Source organism: Nicotiana attenuata, unplaced genomic scaffold (assembly GCF_001879085.1).
Source record: "Nicotiana attenuata strain UT unplaced genomic scaffold, NIATTr2, whole genome shotgun sequence".
In the NCBI taxonomy this organism is placed as follows: domain Eukaryota; kingdom Viridiplantae; phylum Streptophyta; class Magnoliopsida; order Solanales; family Solanaceae; genus Nicotiana; species Nicotiana attenuata.
Genome location: NW_017670239.1, coordinates 1,558,624 through 1,576,399, shown reverse-complemented (window position 1 = coordinate 1,576,399; position 17,776 = coordinate 1,558,624). Strand labels below are relative to the sequence as shown.

Here is a 17,776-nt window from a genome sequence, read left to right as displayed (position 1 = left end):
TTACATCAGGAGTCCGATTGTTAGACCCAGATGATTATAGAAATCATTACTCAAACCATTGCAGAATGACTTTTAATAACAGAAGTACAAGAGAGATAATAAACGACCATATTCTATAAAAGCTCTACGATAAAGATAGTTAGAAGAGTACCAGCCTCATAAGACGTCAATATGAAGCTCCAACCAGATTGTGTATGCACCAGGGGCGCAAGTATTGTAGTAGATCTTTAAGGTGTGGATGTGAGCTCCACCAATGTGGAAGGGAGGTTAAGCGATAGAAGATACGATGCGAGATTTAAAGGTAAGTATGGTAAATGAGAGTAAGAAGGTGACGATAATAGGTAATGTCTCGGGATTAAGCCCATCAAAACAAGAGAGCCGATGGATTTCGTATGTTATAAAAGACTCAATATAGCCTGCAAGAGGATGAAATTTAGGCCCTTGATTGGGTAATGATTCAAAAACAAAGGGTTTTCATGAATTGCACAGAATTAGAATACCCCCATAACATGGGTCATGTTGGAATGCTATGAAATACGATTATTGAAGTATAGTATCGCCCCTAGGTTGATCAGGCAAATCACTCTAGATGTTCCCCAATGAGACGTGAGCCCTAGTGATAATGTATTACGTAAGAGGTTTCAAGTTATCAACGGTAAATTATAGGTCAACATTAAGGTGAATCAACAATAGACGGATAAAATTTTCAAAGTGTGACAGAGATTAGGAACCCATTCTTTAGATAAACAGTAATAAGGAAGCATTAAAGGGCTTAGATTTATACATATAGGATAAGCAGCGAAAGAGTAACCTGGAGTTGGGTAGCACACCTTGGTAATAATAAACTGAAGTAAGAGTATAGTATGACCTACCTAGTTGTAGTAAAGCCATAAGCATAGATAACTGAGGCTATGAAACAAGATATATCAATAGTCGTAAGTTCGACAAAGCACCGAGCGAAGAATTTTAGTACACATATAGATGTCCAAAGGGACAACTTGTCATAATTCTGTATATGTTCATAAAGCGAGACCTAGAGATTGGCTAACAGCTGGAGGAAAAAGGAGAGAAGAGTCGCATAGGTGCACTTATAAGGTCAAAGTCGTACATGTTGCATGATAGAAGGTAGCAATAATTACGAGATTGGAAGAATTCTTTACCACAAGTCATGCTGTGAGAAAGAGACCTAAAGGGGGGAATGCACTAGCTTTTGAATTTATTCACAGAACAGTTGCCTAGATGGCAAGGATAGTATTAAAGTATTCATAAAAGCTATAGGTTATAAGACTAATAGGTGCATCAGCCAACATTCGAGGAGGAATGTTCTAAAGGGGGAGTGATGTTACATCCCATGTTTCGGTATGTGAGAGTACATCGTAAGTTAATTAATATAAGCACGGGAATGAGATTATATTTGGAAGACCATCCACGTTTGTTTGGATTAAAAATCCTTCTTTACCACGTGTCCTGAGACAAAGAATTAAGCTTTGTATAAGAATTGACCTATTGTGAAGTTTCCATACATACAATATTAGAAAAGGATGACTTGCCATAAGAGTTCCGAAAATTGAGAAGGGATTAAAAGGGCTGAGTTGGAGCCCTTTTTTGAAATTGTCACTTTATTCATATTTTCATACATATCCAATTGCACAATATTATTTAACGTGGAATAACATTTCTACGAAGAAAAGGGCAACTTGAATTTGCCTACAAAGTACCGAGTAATGGGACTTGTGACTAGTGGGTAGTTGTACAAAAAATTGGTGAAAGGAAAGCAAGTACTATGCATGTCTATATATAGCATGAAGGAGAGGCTATATGGAATAATTCTAACGGGATTTCCTTCTCCCCTCCACTCATCCAATTTGTCTGAATATTAGGCGTAAAATTTGGGGTAAATTTTTGGGATTTATTTGGAACGAAAATTCTTTTTTTCTTTACTACCAAAAACGAAAAAAAAAGAAGAGCTCCGCTGTTATATATAGGAGTATTTTTTAACGCGGTTATTGGAGAGTGAAAATCGCATATCAGATTTTAGAGAGAGAGAGAGAGAGAAAGGAGAAAGAGAGATGGGGAACTGTATGTCGGATGTGAAAGGAGGGAAGCAGGCTATAGTAGGAGTGGGCCACCATATGGACCCAGCAGCCGCCGCTGCTGTTGGTGGTGCTGGTGGTGGTGGAGGGCCCAATGATGTTGTTGACTTGTTCTGTAGGACAAACGGACTTCACGCCCTTTACACGCCAATCGAGGTTATATGTCTTTTTCATCTTAAAGTTGCAATTTAACTTCCTTGACTTTGTTTCAAAGTTGCCTTTCGAATAAAATAAGTTCCACTGTTGTTTTAATATTATTTCCATTGTGTACTCGTGGTTTTGGGATAACATTCTGATTTGGGCTTAGAAGAGTATCTTTTTCCTTTTTGGGGTTTATGAACCTTATTTTATTGTTTGAAATAGGTGTAGCAATGGTTGTTGTTGTTGGGGTTATAAATCCTGACTTTTCATTAATTTATTGAATAGACACGGTTTACAAACTCATGATAGAGGTGCCGTACTAGTTAAGTTTATTTAACAATGTTCAGTAGCTTCTCCATGGGTTCCTTTGCATGCATTACCAAGCATGAGTAGTTAACTTTGTTGCCAATATATATATATATATATATATATATATATATATATATATATATATATATATATATATATATTGGGAACAATTACTGTCAAAAGTTTTTCTTAATTCCAGACTTGAAATCTCTATATTAATCCATCTAGATAATGAGTTATAAACACTCCAGGAAAAGTGACTGGGATATTGAGAATGAAAGCCGCGTTAAGTTTTCACTTTTAAACTATCAACTGGAGTTCCATAGGTAATTAGGCTTAGGATAATGATGTCACCTTAAAATCCTTGTTCGAGGTAGTAGCATTATACGAAAAAGAAAACTTTAACAAAAGATTTAGCCTGGCAAAACTCTTTTAACTTATCTGAAGGAATTTCAGGATCTGCATTTCGGCATAAGATGCCGCCACTCTTTCTGTTACTCACCTGATTAGCTGAAGGTTTGACTTGAAGTATCTGACAACAACAACAATAACCCAATAAAATCTCACAAGTAGGGTCTGGGGAGGGTAGAGTGTACACAGACCTTACCCCTACCTCGGGGGAATAGAGAGGTTGTTTCCGGTAGACCCTCGGCTCAAGAAGACGAAAAGAGAAACAATATATCAGTATTATCAACAAAAAACAATAGAAATAATGACAGCAACATAAGAACTAGAGAATAGATGGAAAGCACTAACAATAACCAGTAAATAAGGCCTGGTACAAAGAAAAACTAGAGAATAATATGAAGACAACATGAACCACTAGCAGTCTAAGATAAAACCCTATCAGACTAGCCTTTCCCAAATACTTGAAGTATCTAGCAATGTAGTTTAAGCAACAAACCAAATTTCTCTTAGCTTTCATTTGATTTAGGTAGATATTGTTCTAAGGGAGAGGAAATACATCTTCCTTCTCTAATTATTTTGTTCATTAAGGGTGTGTATGGTACGAAGGAAAATGTTTTCCATGGAAAATGTTTTCCTTAGAAAATGAGTGATTTTATCACTTATTTTCCTTGTTTGGGTGAGTGAAATTTTTTTCCGGCAAATATTTTCTACTGTTTGGTTAGAGAGAAAAAAAATTATTTTTTCGAAAAATAGTTTTTTTTTAAACTACTCTCCTCAGACTCTTCTCCCAAATCCCCATTTTTTCTGTGCCCCCCCCCCCCCCTCCCCACAAAAAAAATACCCAACGTTTTTAGGACTTTATTTTCTTCAAGAATTTAATTATTCTTATAAAAATCACACAAATCCAAAGAACTAATGTGCTACTTTACTTTTTTTCGTAAAAAACAATGTTGAAATTTATGTTCCATAACTAACAAGAAAAAACTCTATTTTTAGTTGAAAAAGAAAGTATTATTTCTATAACATGATAAGAAAGTACTTCATTTTGCTTAAATTAAAGAAAATACTTTTTCCGCATCATGACAAGAAAATACTCATTTTATTGAAATCAAATAAAATATTTTTTCTACGCTGTAAAAAAAATATTCATTTTGTTGAAATGAAAGAAAATACTTTTTACTACATCATTTTGTTGAAATGAAAAAAAAAATTTCTACATCATGAAATGAAAGTACCTGTTTTGTTGAAATGAACAAAAATACTTTTTTTACATCACGAAAGGAAAATACTTATTTTGTTGAAATAAAAAATAAAGTACTCTATCTACAACATGTAAAGAAAGTACTCTTTAACAATATTTCTATCCGGGGTAGGGGCAGGGGTAGGGGTAGGGGTAGGAGTGGGGGTGGGAGGGGGTAGGGTGGGGTGGGGTGGATGGGGGTGTGGGGTTGATGGGGACGGAGAATAGAGTGGGAAAGGTTGAAAAAGAGTTTTGGAAAATGTTTTCCCTTCTCTTGGGAAAACTTTTTCCTCCAATTGGAGGAAAATGAGTTGATGAGAAAAATGTTTTCCAAAACATTTAAGCCAAGAAATATTTTACTTCGTAGCAAACACACCCTAATAGTCTCAACAGTAAACAAGAATACATTCGTTACTGCAGAAGTTGTACGTAAGTCTAGATGCACACTTTTGCATTAGAGTCAACTCCTCCAAGAGGATCCAAAATTAATCTTCGAAGCAAATATATACAGTATCCAAATTGGCCTACATGTTGAATACTACAAATGACAATGGTGAAGAAATAGAATAACAGAAACCTAAAACTTCTTAAGAGTCATCAGCTCCACCAAAATGAAATAAAGCTTTATTACCAATTCCTACAACACTATGCCTCATTACCATGTTAGTTGAGTTGATTATATGAATATTCAATAATCATTTCGCTCCATTTGGACCCGTTTTATGCCAATGCTCAACAATATTGGGCTCTCTACATTTTTTTACCGATATACAATGAACTCGACCTCAATTGTGGCTTTCCTAGCAGTTTCCATTTAAGGAGTTTCCCATGGCATTAGTTTCTTTATTGCTGTGATTATGAGAATATTATGTTGCTCTGAACATATGTGCTTTGATTATCAACTGCAGTTATCATTATCGGCTTCAAAGCTACGTGATCTTGATATTGTTTCTAAGGTACCTTCTCTTTTGAATGTTAAACTTCCGGTTTATTGGTGATATCTGTCTGTGTATCCCAGTCATTATTTTTAAAGCTTATTCTATCTTTTGAGAATATTATGGTATACTTGCTAGTTGTTGCTCAAAACTTCCTTCTGTCATCATGGACAATGATTTGTTTGTTTTAAATTCTTTTATATTAAGCTAAAATGATTATAGGATCATGTCAGTTATAAACATGCAAATAGTCAAGTCAGTGTGGCTCATGAATAAATAGAATCAAAGTGTAATATGTTCCTTTCCGTTATCAATTACTGAATACGTTTTGGTGTGAAAGTTTAGGGCTCATTTGTTATGAGGTATAAGAAAAAACAATGTCTATATGGAACTTCGTATTATCAATCAGCATTTTGATTACCCATTTTGTTTCCTATACAGATACCTGCATAACTTTTGCAACATTTCTTAATTATATTATATACCGGATTCAATATTGAATAACAATACACGTATTAGCAATACATGTATTTAATCCCACAAATGAATTGTCCGTTAAACTATTATTTGTTTAGTTATAATGTTTCTTATTACTATTTCTCAAGTTTCTAATAAGGTTGGTGGTATTGACCGTAAAATTATAAGAAAGTGTTTAGAGTAAAACTTTTATCCTTGAAAGAGGAATTTTAGGATTTGCTTAGTTTTCTATTTCATATTTTAGTATACGCCATTTTTAACTTTCCATGTAAAATTATCTTTTCATATGAGAAAATAAAAAATTGGTACTTATAAATTTTATTGAATATTCAACTGTTTCAAGCTAATTATTTTAGTTACATATAATAAAACTGATATTGGATTATTTGAACCTTGGGTCATTGGTATTACTGGATATTAATTTAATACCAAACACATGCTTTAACTTTTATAAGGAAAATAAAAGATCAGGTAACTAATACAATAATCCAGTGATTATTAATCTTTGTTTTACCATTTTTGTATTAAAGTCTTACTGTCATATTGTCTATTTATGTGATGTCAATCCCTTGCTATGCGTTCTAAGGTAGCAGAGTTCTTATTTGAAAGTTGAAACTATGTGTAGCTGATATACCTGCTGTAAATTCTGTTAACAAGATTGTATAATACTCTCTCCATTCGAGAATGCATTGCCTGTATTTACAAGGAGCTAACCGTCTAATTTTGTCTTATATTGAACATCTGCAAAGATTTATGATGTAATGTCAAATAAAATGCATAATGTTGCAGAGTTACTGCATTTGGTTGAATTGAAGCATTGGGATAAATTGATAGAAATATAAATATGAATGAATCTACTCCGTTAGTAATTCCATTAAATTTATAGAAATAGCTATTCCAAAAAGAACTGACACTCAAAGAAATTTTACTTTTCTGATTTAAAGTATTGTCACCATATTACAAATATGTAACTTAGGATAAGTGGTAACATCAGTAACATGTCTGAACAATATATTCATGTGTAGTAGTGTTCTGATTGCTTCACCTATGTTTAACTCAATTAAACTGTACTCTTCATTTCATACTTCTTGTGTTGTCTGAATTGTAAACCAAAAAGCTTGCATCAAGCCTGAAACTTTAAATCTTTCTTATGGTCAATTTCTCTTTTTCTCGTGTTATCCCTATAACAGTTCTAGTTTGAAATTTCAAAACCCAGTCACATAGCTGGGTTTCCGTCGTTTTTATACCTTCCTTCCCAATGTTCAAGTTCTTCTTTTGCATTGTTTTATCAATGATTTTGGTGTTCTACTTAAATTCAGAGTGTTCCAATGGCAGTAGTATGCGTTAGAAAAAGAGATGGGACACTGGAAGAGCTTGGTCGAACAGAAGTTATAATGAACAATTTGGACGCCGTATGGATACAGAAAATTCATATCATGTACCAGTTTGAGACTGTGCAGACACTGATGTAGGTTTTTGCTCTTCGTGCTTATTTGATCTCTGAATTTATGGATGTCTATTATGTTCAATTAGCCCCTGACGTGCTTTTCCATATCTTTTGATTTTCAGTTTCCATGTCTATGATATAGACACAAAATATCATAATTTACCAGTTAAGGTATGCTTACTTTCTGTAAGTAGACAATTGTTACCAGTTTCCAGTATCTTTAAAGTCCAGCTGAAGGATACTGAGAAATATACTTCAACTTTAGCTTTTATTTGGTTATCACTTTTCCCCTTCCCCTCTTTCTTTGTGAGGGGGTGGGAAAGATGAGCAGGGATTCAGAATGGGTTGAATAAGCCCTTAATCTCCATAACATGAATCCTTAATGAATAAGCTAACCCCTTTACTCACCACAGTTATTTGTATGTGTCAGTGTCTTGAGCAAGATGATACATATGTAGTTGGTCTGGACCTTTTTTTCTTAACTTAAATTAATTTTTATTGTCTTTACTTGATACAGTTGGAGAAACTCCAATATCGTTTTCACTTGTGGACACTGCAAGTGCTTGTCACAAGTAGGAAATGATACTTTGACAAAAGTAACTATGAGAAATGTTCTTGTGCATCATCTGATTTAAACAATTTTTGTGTCATCCGTTTGAAGTAGGCATTTGACTTTGAGTCACATGTATGATTCTTTAGCTTGACATGAGATTTTCTGGGGCACAAATATTCAGGACCCCCCTAAACTTGACAACTTTTGTTTAGTTCCCCCTTAAACTTTACGTGGTCTTTATTACCCCCTGAACTTGGAAATTTGATAGCCTCAACCCCCCTAGACGCTGATGTGGCAAAGAGCGTGAATACATTCTCTTTTAGGCGCGTAGGAGGGAAAAGAATCGAAAAATCAGCTTCTAAGTGGGGTACTTTTGAAATATTAATTGCTACATAATCAAATATAATGATTTATTTGTTCCAATTGTATTTGTCGCTGTTTCTTCTTAATATACGTTGCATATTTTATCTGAATTGTGTTTTTTTAGATACACTGAATATTTGTTTCAACTATGTATTTTTATTTCCGGTCCAAATCTACAAAAGTTAGTTGAAACTCTATTTCTTTTAGCCAAATAAAAAGAAGGTTTAGCCAAAGTAATGAAGTTCAAATGGTGTATTTTCTACAAAAAGAAAAAAGTATTGTGTATTTTTCTTTTCATGAGATGACTATTTATTTAAACTATGCATTATTTTTTTTCGGGTCAAATTCGTAAAATATTTTGCTGGAGTTTTATTATTTTTAGCCAAAATATGGAGTTCCAATAACGTATTTTTCTTTAGATGCAATGAGTATATGTTTTAACTATGTATTCCTTCTTTTCCTAACCAAATATGTAAAAATTACAGTATCCAAATAAAAATTATAGTCAAAATAATGTTGTTCCAAGTTTTTGTAACAGATTGGCACGAAAAAGATAATTTAAATAATTGGTGGACTTAAAAAGGTAAAAATATATGTTTTATTGTAAAAAAATTCCACATGGACAAAAAAATCCATGTGGCAGCGCGTGTGTCATACTCCCATGGATTGTCAGCATCCAGGGGGTTGAGGCTATCAAAATGCCAAGTTCAGAGGGGTGTTAAAGACCACATGAAGTTTAAGTAGGAACTAAATAAAAGTTGCCAAGTTCAGGGTAGTCCCGAACAATTTTGCTGATTTTCTGGATCTAATATTTTTGTTTTCCATTCTTTAGCACTTGAGATTTAAAATCTTCCTTACTACTAGAAAGAAAACATGTAAACTAAATAGAAGAAGGGAAGCAAACTTCTTAACAATCTGTCTTTCTGCAAATGTTCACTTTTATCTCTTTGCATCTAAACTCAAAAAGTCTATTATGGACTTTAAAAAATCTATAAATGAAAGTAATCTACGTCTGAAAGTTTGTTGTAACAATCAAGCTTGGAATGTTCAATTCGAATAATTCATGGAACTGCTAATGTTTAATATTATTTTCTTTCCCTTGACCATATTTGCATATTTATGCGTTATCTACTTTATTGATCAACAAATAATTTGCAGTTTTTCAGTGACGTATTTGCCAAGCATTATGGCTAAATTGAAAGGTTTTTTGCACTGCAGGACCTGAAATTAAAGGACCAAGATTTCCTTGGTGAAGGCAGTTGTGTTCTCTCAGAGGTAAGATAATTGCATTCGCTCGGGCTGACACAAATTCCATAGTATCCCTAGTCATTCTTATACTTATTCAGCTGCTTCTTGGTGATATTGACTCATTGATGGCGTAACAAGGGAATTATCATAATCCGATATAGTGAGCATCAGTCACAATAGGTTCTTTCTTTTCTCCAGCAATATAACAAAGTAACTTTCTAGACTATTAATAGCAAACAAGATCTTGACCAAGCAAGTTATGTACCAGCCCCATCTAATTTTACCCCAGTAATTAGTGCATGAGAAGCATCCATTAATGTTTGCATTAGGGTAGGATGTCTACATCACATCCCTTAGGTCCGGCCCTTCCCCCGACCCTGCGTGAACACGGGATGCCTTGTGCACCGGCTGCGCTTTAATTAGTGCATGAAAAATGTTATCTACTGTCTTTGTGTCCCCCTTAGCAAATCCTAAAAGAATTTGAATATGTAAAAACACTTACCAAACTGAAATTTAGGGAGGAGAAGTACAGAATTCAGCCGAAAATTTAGGAAAGAGACAGAAAATAGTAACTCTATCGATGGAAAAAATATATTTATGACACGTCGGAACCAGGGGCGAATTTACCTTAGACCAAGCGGTCGAAAAGTTTACTAAATAGGTATATATAATTAAAATACAAAACTAAAAATTGGATAAATATAAAACAGTGACACCACTCAGCGCAAAGAGCTAAGTAGCTCTCTTGGTCAAGTGCGTTGTTTTTCTAGGGAAAGCCAAGGTTCGAATCCTCATAGCTTCATTACGGTCTTTTTATTCCTTTCATCCATTTCAATAAGTTAGTTCAGCTATTTTTTTCCTTCTTCATCTGGTTTCTCGGCTATGAAGTTAAGAATGATTTAAGGAATCAAATAAATAATTAGCTTTTGACTTATTGTTTAATGCCTTCTATAAAAAAAAATTTAACAAAATTTAGTATTATTCTAATCAGGTTATTTTGCATACATTTCAAAAAATAAAAAAACTTATCATAAAGAGTTCAATGATATGCTTGAGTTGTGTTTTATTAATATGATTTGAATTTTGTTACTATTAATATGATATTGCTACACTAATTTATTTATTTCGTCACTTCTTAAAATAGTGACACCGCTTATGAAAAATCCTGCGTACGCCACTAGTCGGAACCCTAGCTTTGATGCTCAAAAATTGTTGAACCTGGGACCCAACTTAGTTAAAAACTCTCTAAAAAGGTCGTCGATAAATGGTCCACACATTGGCGTGTGAAATTTATGCATCACCGGAATCTGGACTGTCGGAGGCACATTCCGGCGTGTGCGGCGTTCTTTCTCGGAGCTGCTTGTGGTGGTATTTGTTTTTGCACACCACTGACATTAATTTCAACACTTATAGCCTCCGGAACCACCTCGAAACAATAAAAAGCGAGAAGAAAACTCAACCTCTTGGAACCCTAGTGATGTAGAGAGAGAAAACTCGCATCAAAAGGGCAACAATGGCTCTGATACCATGTTGAAATTAATGAAGAAGAAAAGGCTTCTTTGTATTTCAATATATCTGTACAATACATGAGCTATAATATTTATATAATAAGTCCTATCTCTAATTTAGGAAAGACAATTAATGCTGTTTACAATCAAATAAAATAAGATCCTTATAATTAAGCTAATCAAATATTCAACAAAACTTCTAGATCCTCTTGACCAATTCAATTGGTGGCTTCTTGTGTTGGTTGCTCCACCCTCCAAGTCGTATCATCTTCAAGAACTTTCACATTGGAAACAAAGACACTAGAAAGAGAATAAGTTAATATGCTAGTAGATAAACAAGGAACCTAATCACTCAAACTCTCTTTTGATTCACCTTTTTCTTGCCACTCAACTCTCTTTTATTCTTGCTCACTCTCTTTTTGTCCTCTTGATATCGCATGCTCTTCACTACTCTTAACCTCTCATTTTGCCTCTCTTGGGATGTCAACAAGCACACCTTTACTTCTCTCTCTCATCCTTTCTTTTTTGCACATATCTTTTGTAGTAGCCTTCAAGGATGACTTTTTAGCTTCCTTGCAATAGTGTAAGATTGATCAATTTTCCTCCTTGCTCAAATGTGTTGTGATCTCATAACCATGATTTCCTAATAATGAGACGACAAGCATGCAATTGCACTACGCCGTATTTTGCTTAATCCTTGTACTTCCCAATAACAAAAGGAATCTTCACCATCTTGTTCACTTTAAGATCTCCGTAACCATTTAACAATTTTGACTTATAAGTTCTAGGATGCTAAAAAGTTCCTAAATTTATCTCCTTCAGCGAGGTAGCAGTTACCAAATCGTCACAACTAGCTCCATCAACTACTAAACTGCACATTCTATTCTCAATCACATACTTGTTGTATAAACTGTTATATCTTTGTACTGATTCTGCTTCTTCATCCTAAGGAATAGTTAAGGCTCACTTAATCATATCCCTCATAAAAGTCCATAGCCGTCTTGCTTCTTTATAAACTAATGAAACATGTTCGACATCAGCATCATCTTGATAATACTCTTAGCTCCTCAATTAGCTCATCAACACAAGAATCATCTTTTTAAAAGAAGTTACACCAACACAGGTCAGCCTCATCCTCAAGTAAACACACAACTTCACAAGTGGAATCACATGTAAGTACTCCCGAGGAATCAACACCACAATTATCATGATTAATATCCACACAGTTAAATGGCCTACTCACACCTGAGGAAGCTTCGGTATCAATTTCACTAATTGGCACACTTTGAAAAGCATTATCACAAGAGGAAAACTAAGTGTAACTAAATAACCTTGATCCTTATTTAAGAGTTTTTCTTTACACACTAGAAGCCTCATAGCCTGTTTGGTCAAGCTCCTTTTGGCCAAAAGGTTTTTTTAGTCAAAAGTACTTTTTGCCAAAATTTAGGTGTTTGACCAACTTTTAGAAGGAAAAAAATGTTTTGATAGAAGTAGAAGTAGTTTTTGAGAAGCAGATAAAAGTAGCTTTTTTCCAAAAGCACTTTTTGAAAAGCACTTTTGAGAAAAATACACTTAGAAGCACTTTTGAAAAGCTTGGCTAAACACTAATTCCTGCTCAAAAGTGCTTTTCAAATTAATTAGCCAAATACAAACTGCTTCTCACTAAAAATCCTTTTTTGATAAGCAAATTTGCGATGCTTGGCCAAACAGGCTATCAGATGGGGTATTTGTGTAGCATAGGTTTTTATAAGCTGACTCCTCCACAAGCTTGGGTGCTTGTTGATGGGAGACATGTCTGGCTTCCTGTATAAGAGACGTGCTTATCATTTAACTATCCACAGCAACTTCTTTGAAAAAAATTCCTTTGCTAGTAGTATTTCACCTCAGATTCACTAGCTACTGCAATTTCCTATATTTGTTAGTGTCATAATAATGGAAATTTACACAGTTTGTTTCCTTTTTATCTTCCTGCAGATTGTGACCAAGCGCAACCGAAGTATAACACTGAATCTGCACAACAGGGATGGTCATGGCCTGAAAAACTTAGGGAAACTTACTGTTCTTGCAGAAGAAACAGTCACTTCAAGAACTGCAGTGGAGATGACATTGCGATGTACCAACCTGGAAAACAAGGATTTATTCTCAAAAAGTGTATGTAACACTGAACTGTACTTTCTTATGGAGCTTCTTGGTGTTTTCAGTCTCATTTGCTCTTTGTCATATACTATCTTCTTTCAGGATCCTTTTTTGAGAATATCTAGGATTGTCGAAACTGGAGGTTCTGTTCCAATTTGCAAGACAGAGGTCGTAAATGATAACTTATATCCCATATGGAAGCCTGTCTGTCTAACTATGCAACAATTTGTGAATAAGGTAGTTTCTTCGTTGCAAGAAGTCAATGCTTGCTACTTGATATCATCTACTAAAACTCCTTCACCTTTGACCATTGGTACCTTGATTGCTTCTAACATTGGGTGTGCCTGGTGCAATACAACATTTTTATTCTATCTAACTGATAGTTCTTTCAGTTGGCTATTTTGTTGTTTTTATCTGATCTACAGTGTATTTTTAGGGGAAAAAATAAAAAAATATGGAGCAATAGTGCATTAATAGGCTTAAAAGTATCTTTCACTATTTATTTTGAATATGGTTTCCTTGCAACTAAAAGTTTCCCTTTCCTATTTATTTTAGTTCTGAATTTAGTGGGTCTTTCTGTTTCCTGCAGGATAATCCACTAGTTATAGAGTGCTTTGATTTTAACAGCAGTGGCAACCATGTCCTCATCGGGTATCTGTTAAGCGTATAAAGAAATATTATTATCGTAGCTCGTTAGTTTTTTTGTTTCAGTTAAAGTAACTCCTTTTTGCTTGTCGGAGAACTTTTGTCATTCTTTTTGTTTTTTTTGAATAAATTATCACCACTTTTAATTCAGGAAATTACAAAAGACAGTGGCAGACCTTGAAAATATGCATAAGAGCAGAGTTGGTGCAAATTTTATTTCACCACCTTCTGGTTTTCGGGGTAATGAAAAGGTAAACTTTCCTTTGTAGTTGATGTTTTTATTTAATTATTCTTTTTTTGGTTGAAGGGGTTGGGGGCCTAACATCTTTGTGATATCCGAACACATTTGATTGTTTTCAGGTCCTGAAAGGTCAACTTTTTGTTGAAGGATATGCTGAGAAGCAACTCTATAGTTTTCTTGACTACATTTCTAGTGGATTTGAGCTTAGCTTTATGGTTGCCGTGGATTTTACTGGTGAAAGCACTATAACTATGTTTACAGTTTTTTTAAATTGGTCTAGGTAAAGAGTTTTCTGATGCATTACAATGCCCAGCTTCTAATGGAAATCCTCGCGATCCTCATTCCTTGCATTATATTGATCCTTCTGGCTGTTTGAATGCTTACTAGAGGGTAAGAGTTTATGACCTTTTTTTACTGACTACATCTTCTTTAAATTCCAATGTTTCCATTGCCTAATAGAACAGCTGAATGTTATTTATATGCCAGGAAAAAGAAAATCATGTGACTGATGATATTTATAATGTACTGTGGTTGCTTGACTGCATTACACACTGTGAAGTTTTAGGCTCTAGCAATGAATTTGTCCAATTTCTGTACCCAAAAGAAATGTTGTCTTACCTTTGTTTGCTCATAATCTGAAAGTATACACATTTAAGTTTGATTGTACGTGTTAAACTTTCTGTTCTATTACAAATCCTAGTATTCTGGTTCTAGCTATGCAAACAAACAGAGTTTTAATTGTCATGTTCAGTATCTGCATGCCAGAAAAGTTTTGTTGATAATTGGTCAATGTATTTGTTACAGGCTATTATGGAGGTTGGAGATGTCATACAATTTTATGATTCTGATAAACGCTTTCCTGCTTGGGGCTTTGGTGGCAGGGCATATAGTGGAACAGTATCTCACTGTTTCAACTTAGCTGGAAGCCCAGGTGCCTTTGAGGTAGAGTTAATTAGTTTTGCTTGCTAGAGATGTCCAGTTGCGAGTCATCTTATATATTATATCCCTCTGCTCCTTTTTATCTGTCACTTAATCCCAAAATAAATTTCGAAAATATTTGTCATTTTAGAAAGCCAAAAAGACATTATTATTATTATTGTTGTTGTTGTTGTTGTTGTTGTTCTTATTATTACTATTATTATTAATATTGGAATTATTATCATATGAATTCCAACATTAGTACTCATAAGGGCCTATTATCATTAATTACTCATTTAAGGAAAAGATAAGGGTAACTTAGTCAAATACTCCTTGTAATTAATTTTATCAAATAGTTTTCTTAATGGTTTTGTCAAAACCTTAAACGACGGATAAAGGGCTGGAGGTAGTACCTTGTGGCTCTATTGTTGATCGACTAACATTGCTGAAGTTCGCAACGATATCAGGAACATGACTAACACTTCTACTGATGGTTGTAGCACTGCAGATATTTTGCGGATGACATATAAAACTGCCATGAGGCTCTTATAATAATATTTAGTTATGCGGTTCTCTTGTGGCCTTTCCCAACTGATATCTTGAGATCTCAACTCAGTTTTCCATGGCAGTGCAATGCCTTTGACAATTTCCTCCTTTTTTTTGAACGAGTAACTTCCTGTTTTTTTCCCTTCTCTTTTGATATTTTTTAACAGGTGGACGGTGTGGGAGGTATCATGGCTGCTTATGCAAGTGCTTTGCAGAATTTTACTCTTTCTGGACCCACATTATTCGGACATGTAGTTAACAAGGCTGCAGAAATTGCTGCTGAGTCCCTCAAGTACAACCAGAGGAAATACTTTGTCCTCCTCATTATAACGGTAATTAACGGATCAAGGCAGTATTATTTTTATATGTGTAATATCAGCAAATTTATCTGGCGAGCTTAATCTTTTAATATTTGTAGGATGGTGTCCTTACTGATATGCAAGAAACAAAAGATGCTCTAGTCAGGGCATCTGACCTGCCACTTTCAATTCTTATTGTAGGAGTTGGAAGTGCAGATTTTACACAGATGGAGGTATATTCTCATCACAGCACTCGAACCTCTAAACGGAGCACATGATATCTACCTCTTATCTACACAAAAGTTGTAGTGACATCATTAACTAATCATGTTTATTATTTCCTTTCAGATCCTTGATGCTGACAATGGACATCGATTAGAGAGTTCCATTGGAAGGGTAGCTACACGAGACATTGTTCAATTTGTTCCAATGCGAGAAGTACATAGTGAGTTGAATACCCTCATAACACAGCATTGTCCTTAATGTTGCTTTTTGAGGCAAAGTTAGTCTGCATGCTAATGACATTACACAATTAGTTGGGAATTGACTTCTGATGTGTAGAAATATCAAGGTTTGTCGTATTAGTTGCTTTGGTTTTACAGATTGTCAAATCATCGATTGGATGTGTTTCCATGATTTTACTATTGCATGCAAAGAATTCTCCTTCGCGGACTTGTTGATAGCTTATTTGCTGCAATAACATTTGCGTCCTTACTCATATTTTGTGCTTGTGCTGGTTCTTCTCCACCAATTTGATTTAACATATAATACATCTTCAGTTGCTCTATATTTCATTTGCTTTTTGTTTCCTTGCATAATTGTTATGTTAGAATCAGTCAATATCCTTTTAACATTGTCGATAAGCTTGATTCTACTTTGTCATTCTGCAGGTGGACAAATTTCAGTTGTTCAAGCACTTCTAGAGGAGCTACCTGGGCAGTTTCTAGCGTACATGCGTTGTAGGAATATTAGACCTCATAACATTGCTGCTGCCCAAACATCTTCTCCAGGACATCCTATGCGGCTTGAGTAAGAAGAAGGATTTCTCATAGGCCATCAAAATCAATGTATGATTCCAGAAGAGAGTGTCTGCTGGGAAGGTTGAAGACTAATTTTTCCTTCTACAGAACGAATTGTATATGCTTCAAAACTAGTTTTGCACATATGTAAATACATAGGTTTTGGTTAGAGCGAAGTAGCTCATAGGTGTGACATTTATGATTGATTTACTTGTTTATACAACTAATCTCAGCACAATCAAACATGGTTCAGCCAATGAAAGGTTAGGATCAATGTCTCACCTGAGCTATGACTATAAGCTTTTAATAGCAAGCCTAATCAGTCATAACTAATATATTATTGCTAATGTTTAAGTGCGAAATCATTTCAGTGAGTGACTATCCTATTTGACTGTTAAAATTGTGGTCTAGATAAATTATGACCAGTGATAAACGGATGGACTATATGTTTTGACTTTTGTATAACAAATTAGCTTAGGGAAAGAGTCTAAGCGAGAAATCTATCATTGCTGGTTAACAAGATTCACACAAGCAAAAAACTTTCGCATATGCAGACGAAATATATAAGACGATAAGGTTAAAGGTGTGTAATGAACTTGTGGATGGATATTAGTCCCAAATTAAAGTTCGGAAGACATGGGTTAGGAGGGGGAGATTCGCAAGATTAAATTCCAAGTCCATCTAGAATCCATAATTTTATTAAATGAATCACAAGCTATATTTGCATTTTGTATTGTTATACTAATGCCATTGATCAACAGGGGCATTTTACCCCTATAAATATAGGACATTGCTCCCTCATTTCACCACACGAACTCACAAAGACAAAAATACCGTTTAAAAGAAAATCAAGTCGGAAATATGAGCAGTATTTTAGAGGGGATTGTTCAAAGAAAATATTTCCTTCGAGTGTTGTTGCTCCTATGATTTTGTGATATTCACATGCTCAGTGGATCTTGGCTCATTAGACTAACATTATTTTGCTCCTCTCGAATCATCATTTTTCTTTATTGGGAAAGGTTCCTCACGCGAAAATCTTGGTATCCTTATTTTTTTTCCTATTCCTATTATTTTTTTGTGTGATTATTTCCGCAAGTATTTCACAATTTCCAACACAAAGAACATACAAATTCTAGAGAAAATAAATTGAAGATCAGGGAGTCACGACCCAACTCTGGCATCTAAGTCGCGACAGGGCACGAGTCACTATTTATTTGGCAAAACCTCTAGCTAAAATGTGACAGAAAGCG

General features: G+C 34.6%; 1 protein-coding gene across 1 annotated transcript; it reads left to right on the top strand.

Moving 5' to 3' along the window:
- Window positions 1–1,763: 1,763 nt before the first annotated feature.
- LOC109236454 (protein BONZAI 3) lies at window positions 1,764–16,736 on the top strand. Its single transcript, XM_019402634.1, is given in 16 exon segments — window positions 1,764–2,249; window positions 5,100–5,147; window positions 6,923–7,071; window positions 7,173–7,221; window positions 9,185–9,241; window positions 12,697–12,873; window positions 12,961–13,095; window positions 13,448–13,509; window positions 13,655–13,754; window positions 13,864–13,978; window positions 14,058–14,134; window positions 14,549–14,686; window positions 15,376–15,540; window positions 15,627–15,740; window positions 15,856–15,952; window positions 16,398–16,736. Coding segments are annotated over 16 exon segments (1,806 nt in total). The 5' UTR covers window positions 1,764–2,069; the 3' UTR covers window positions 16,541–16,736.
- The last annotated feature ends 1,040 nt before the right edge of the window (window positions 16,737–17,776 follow it).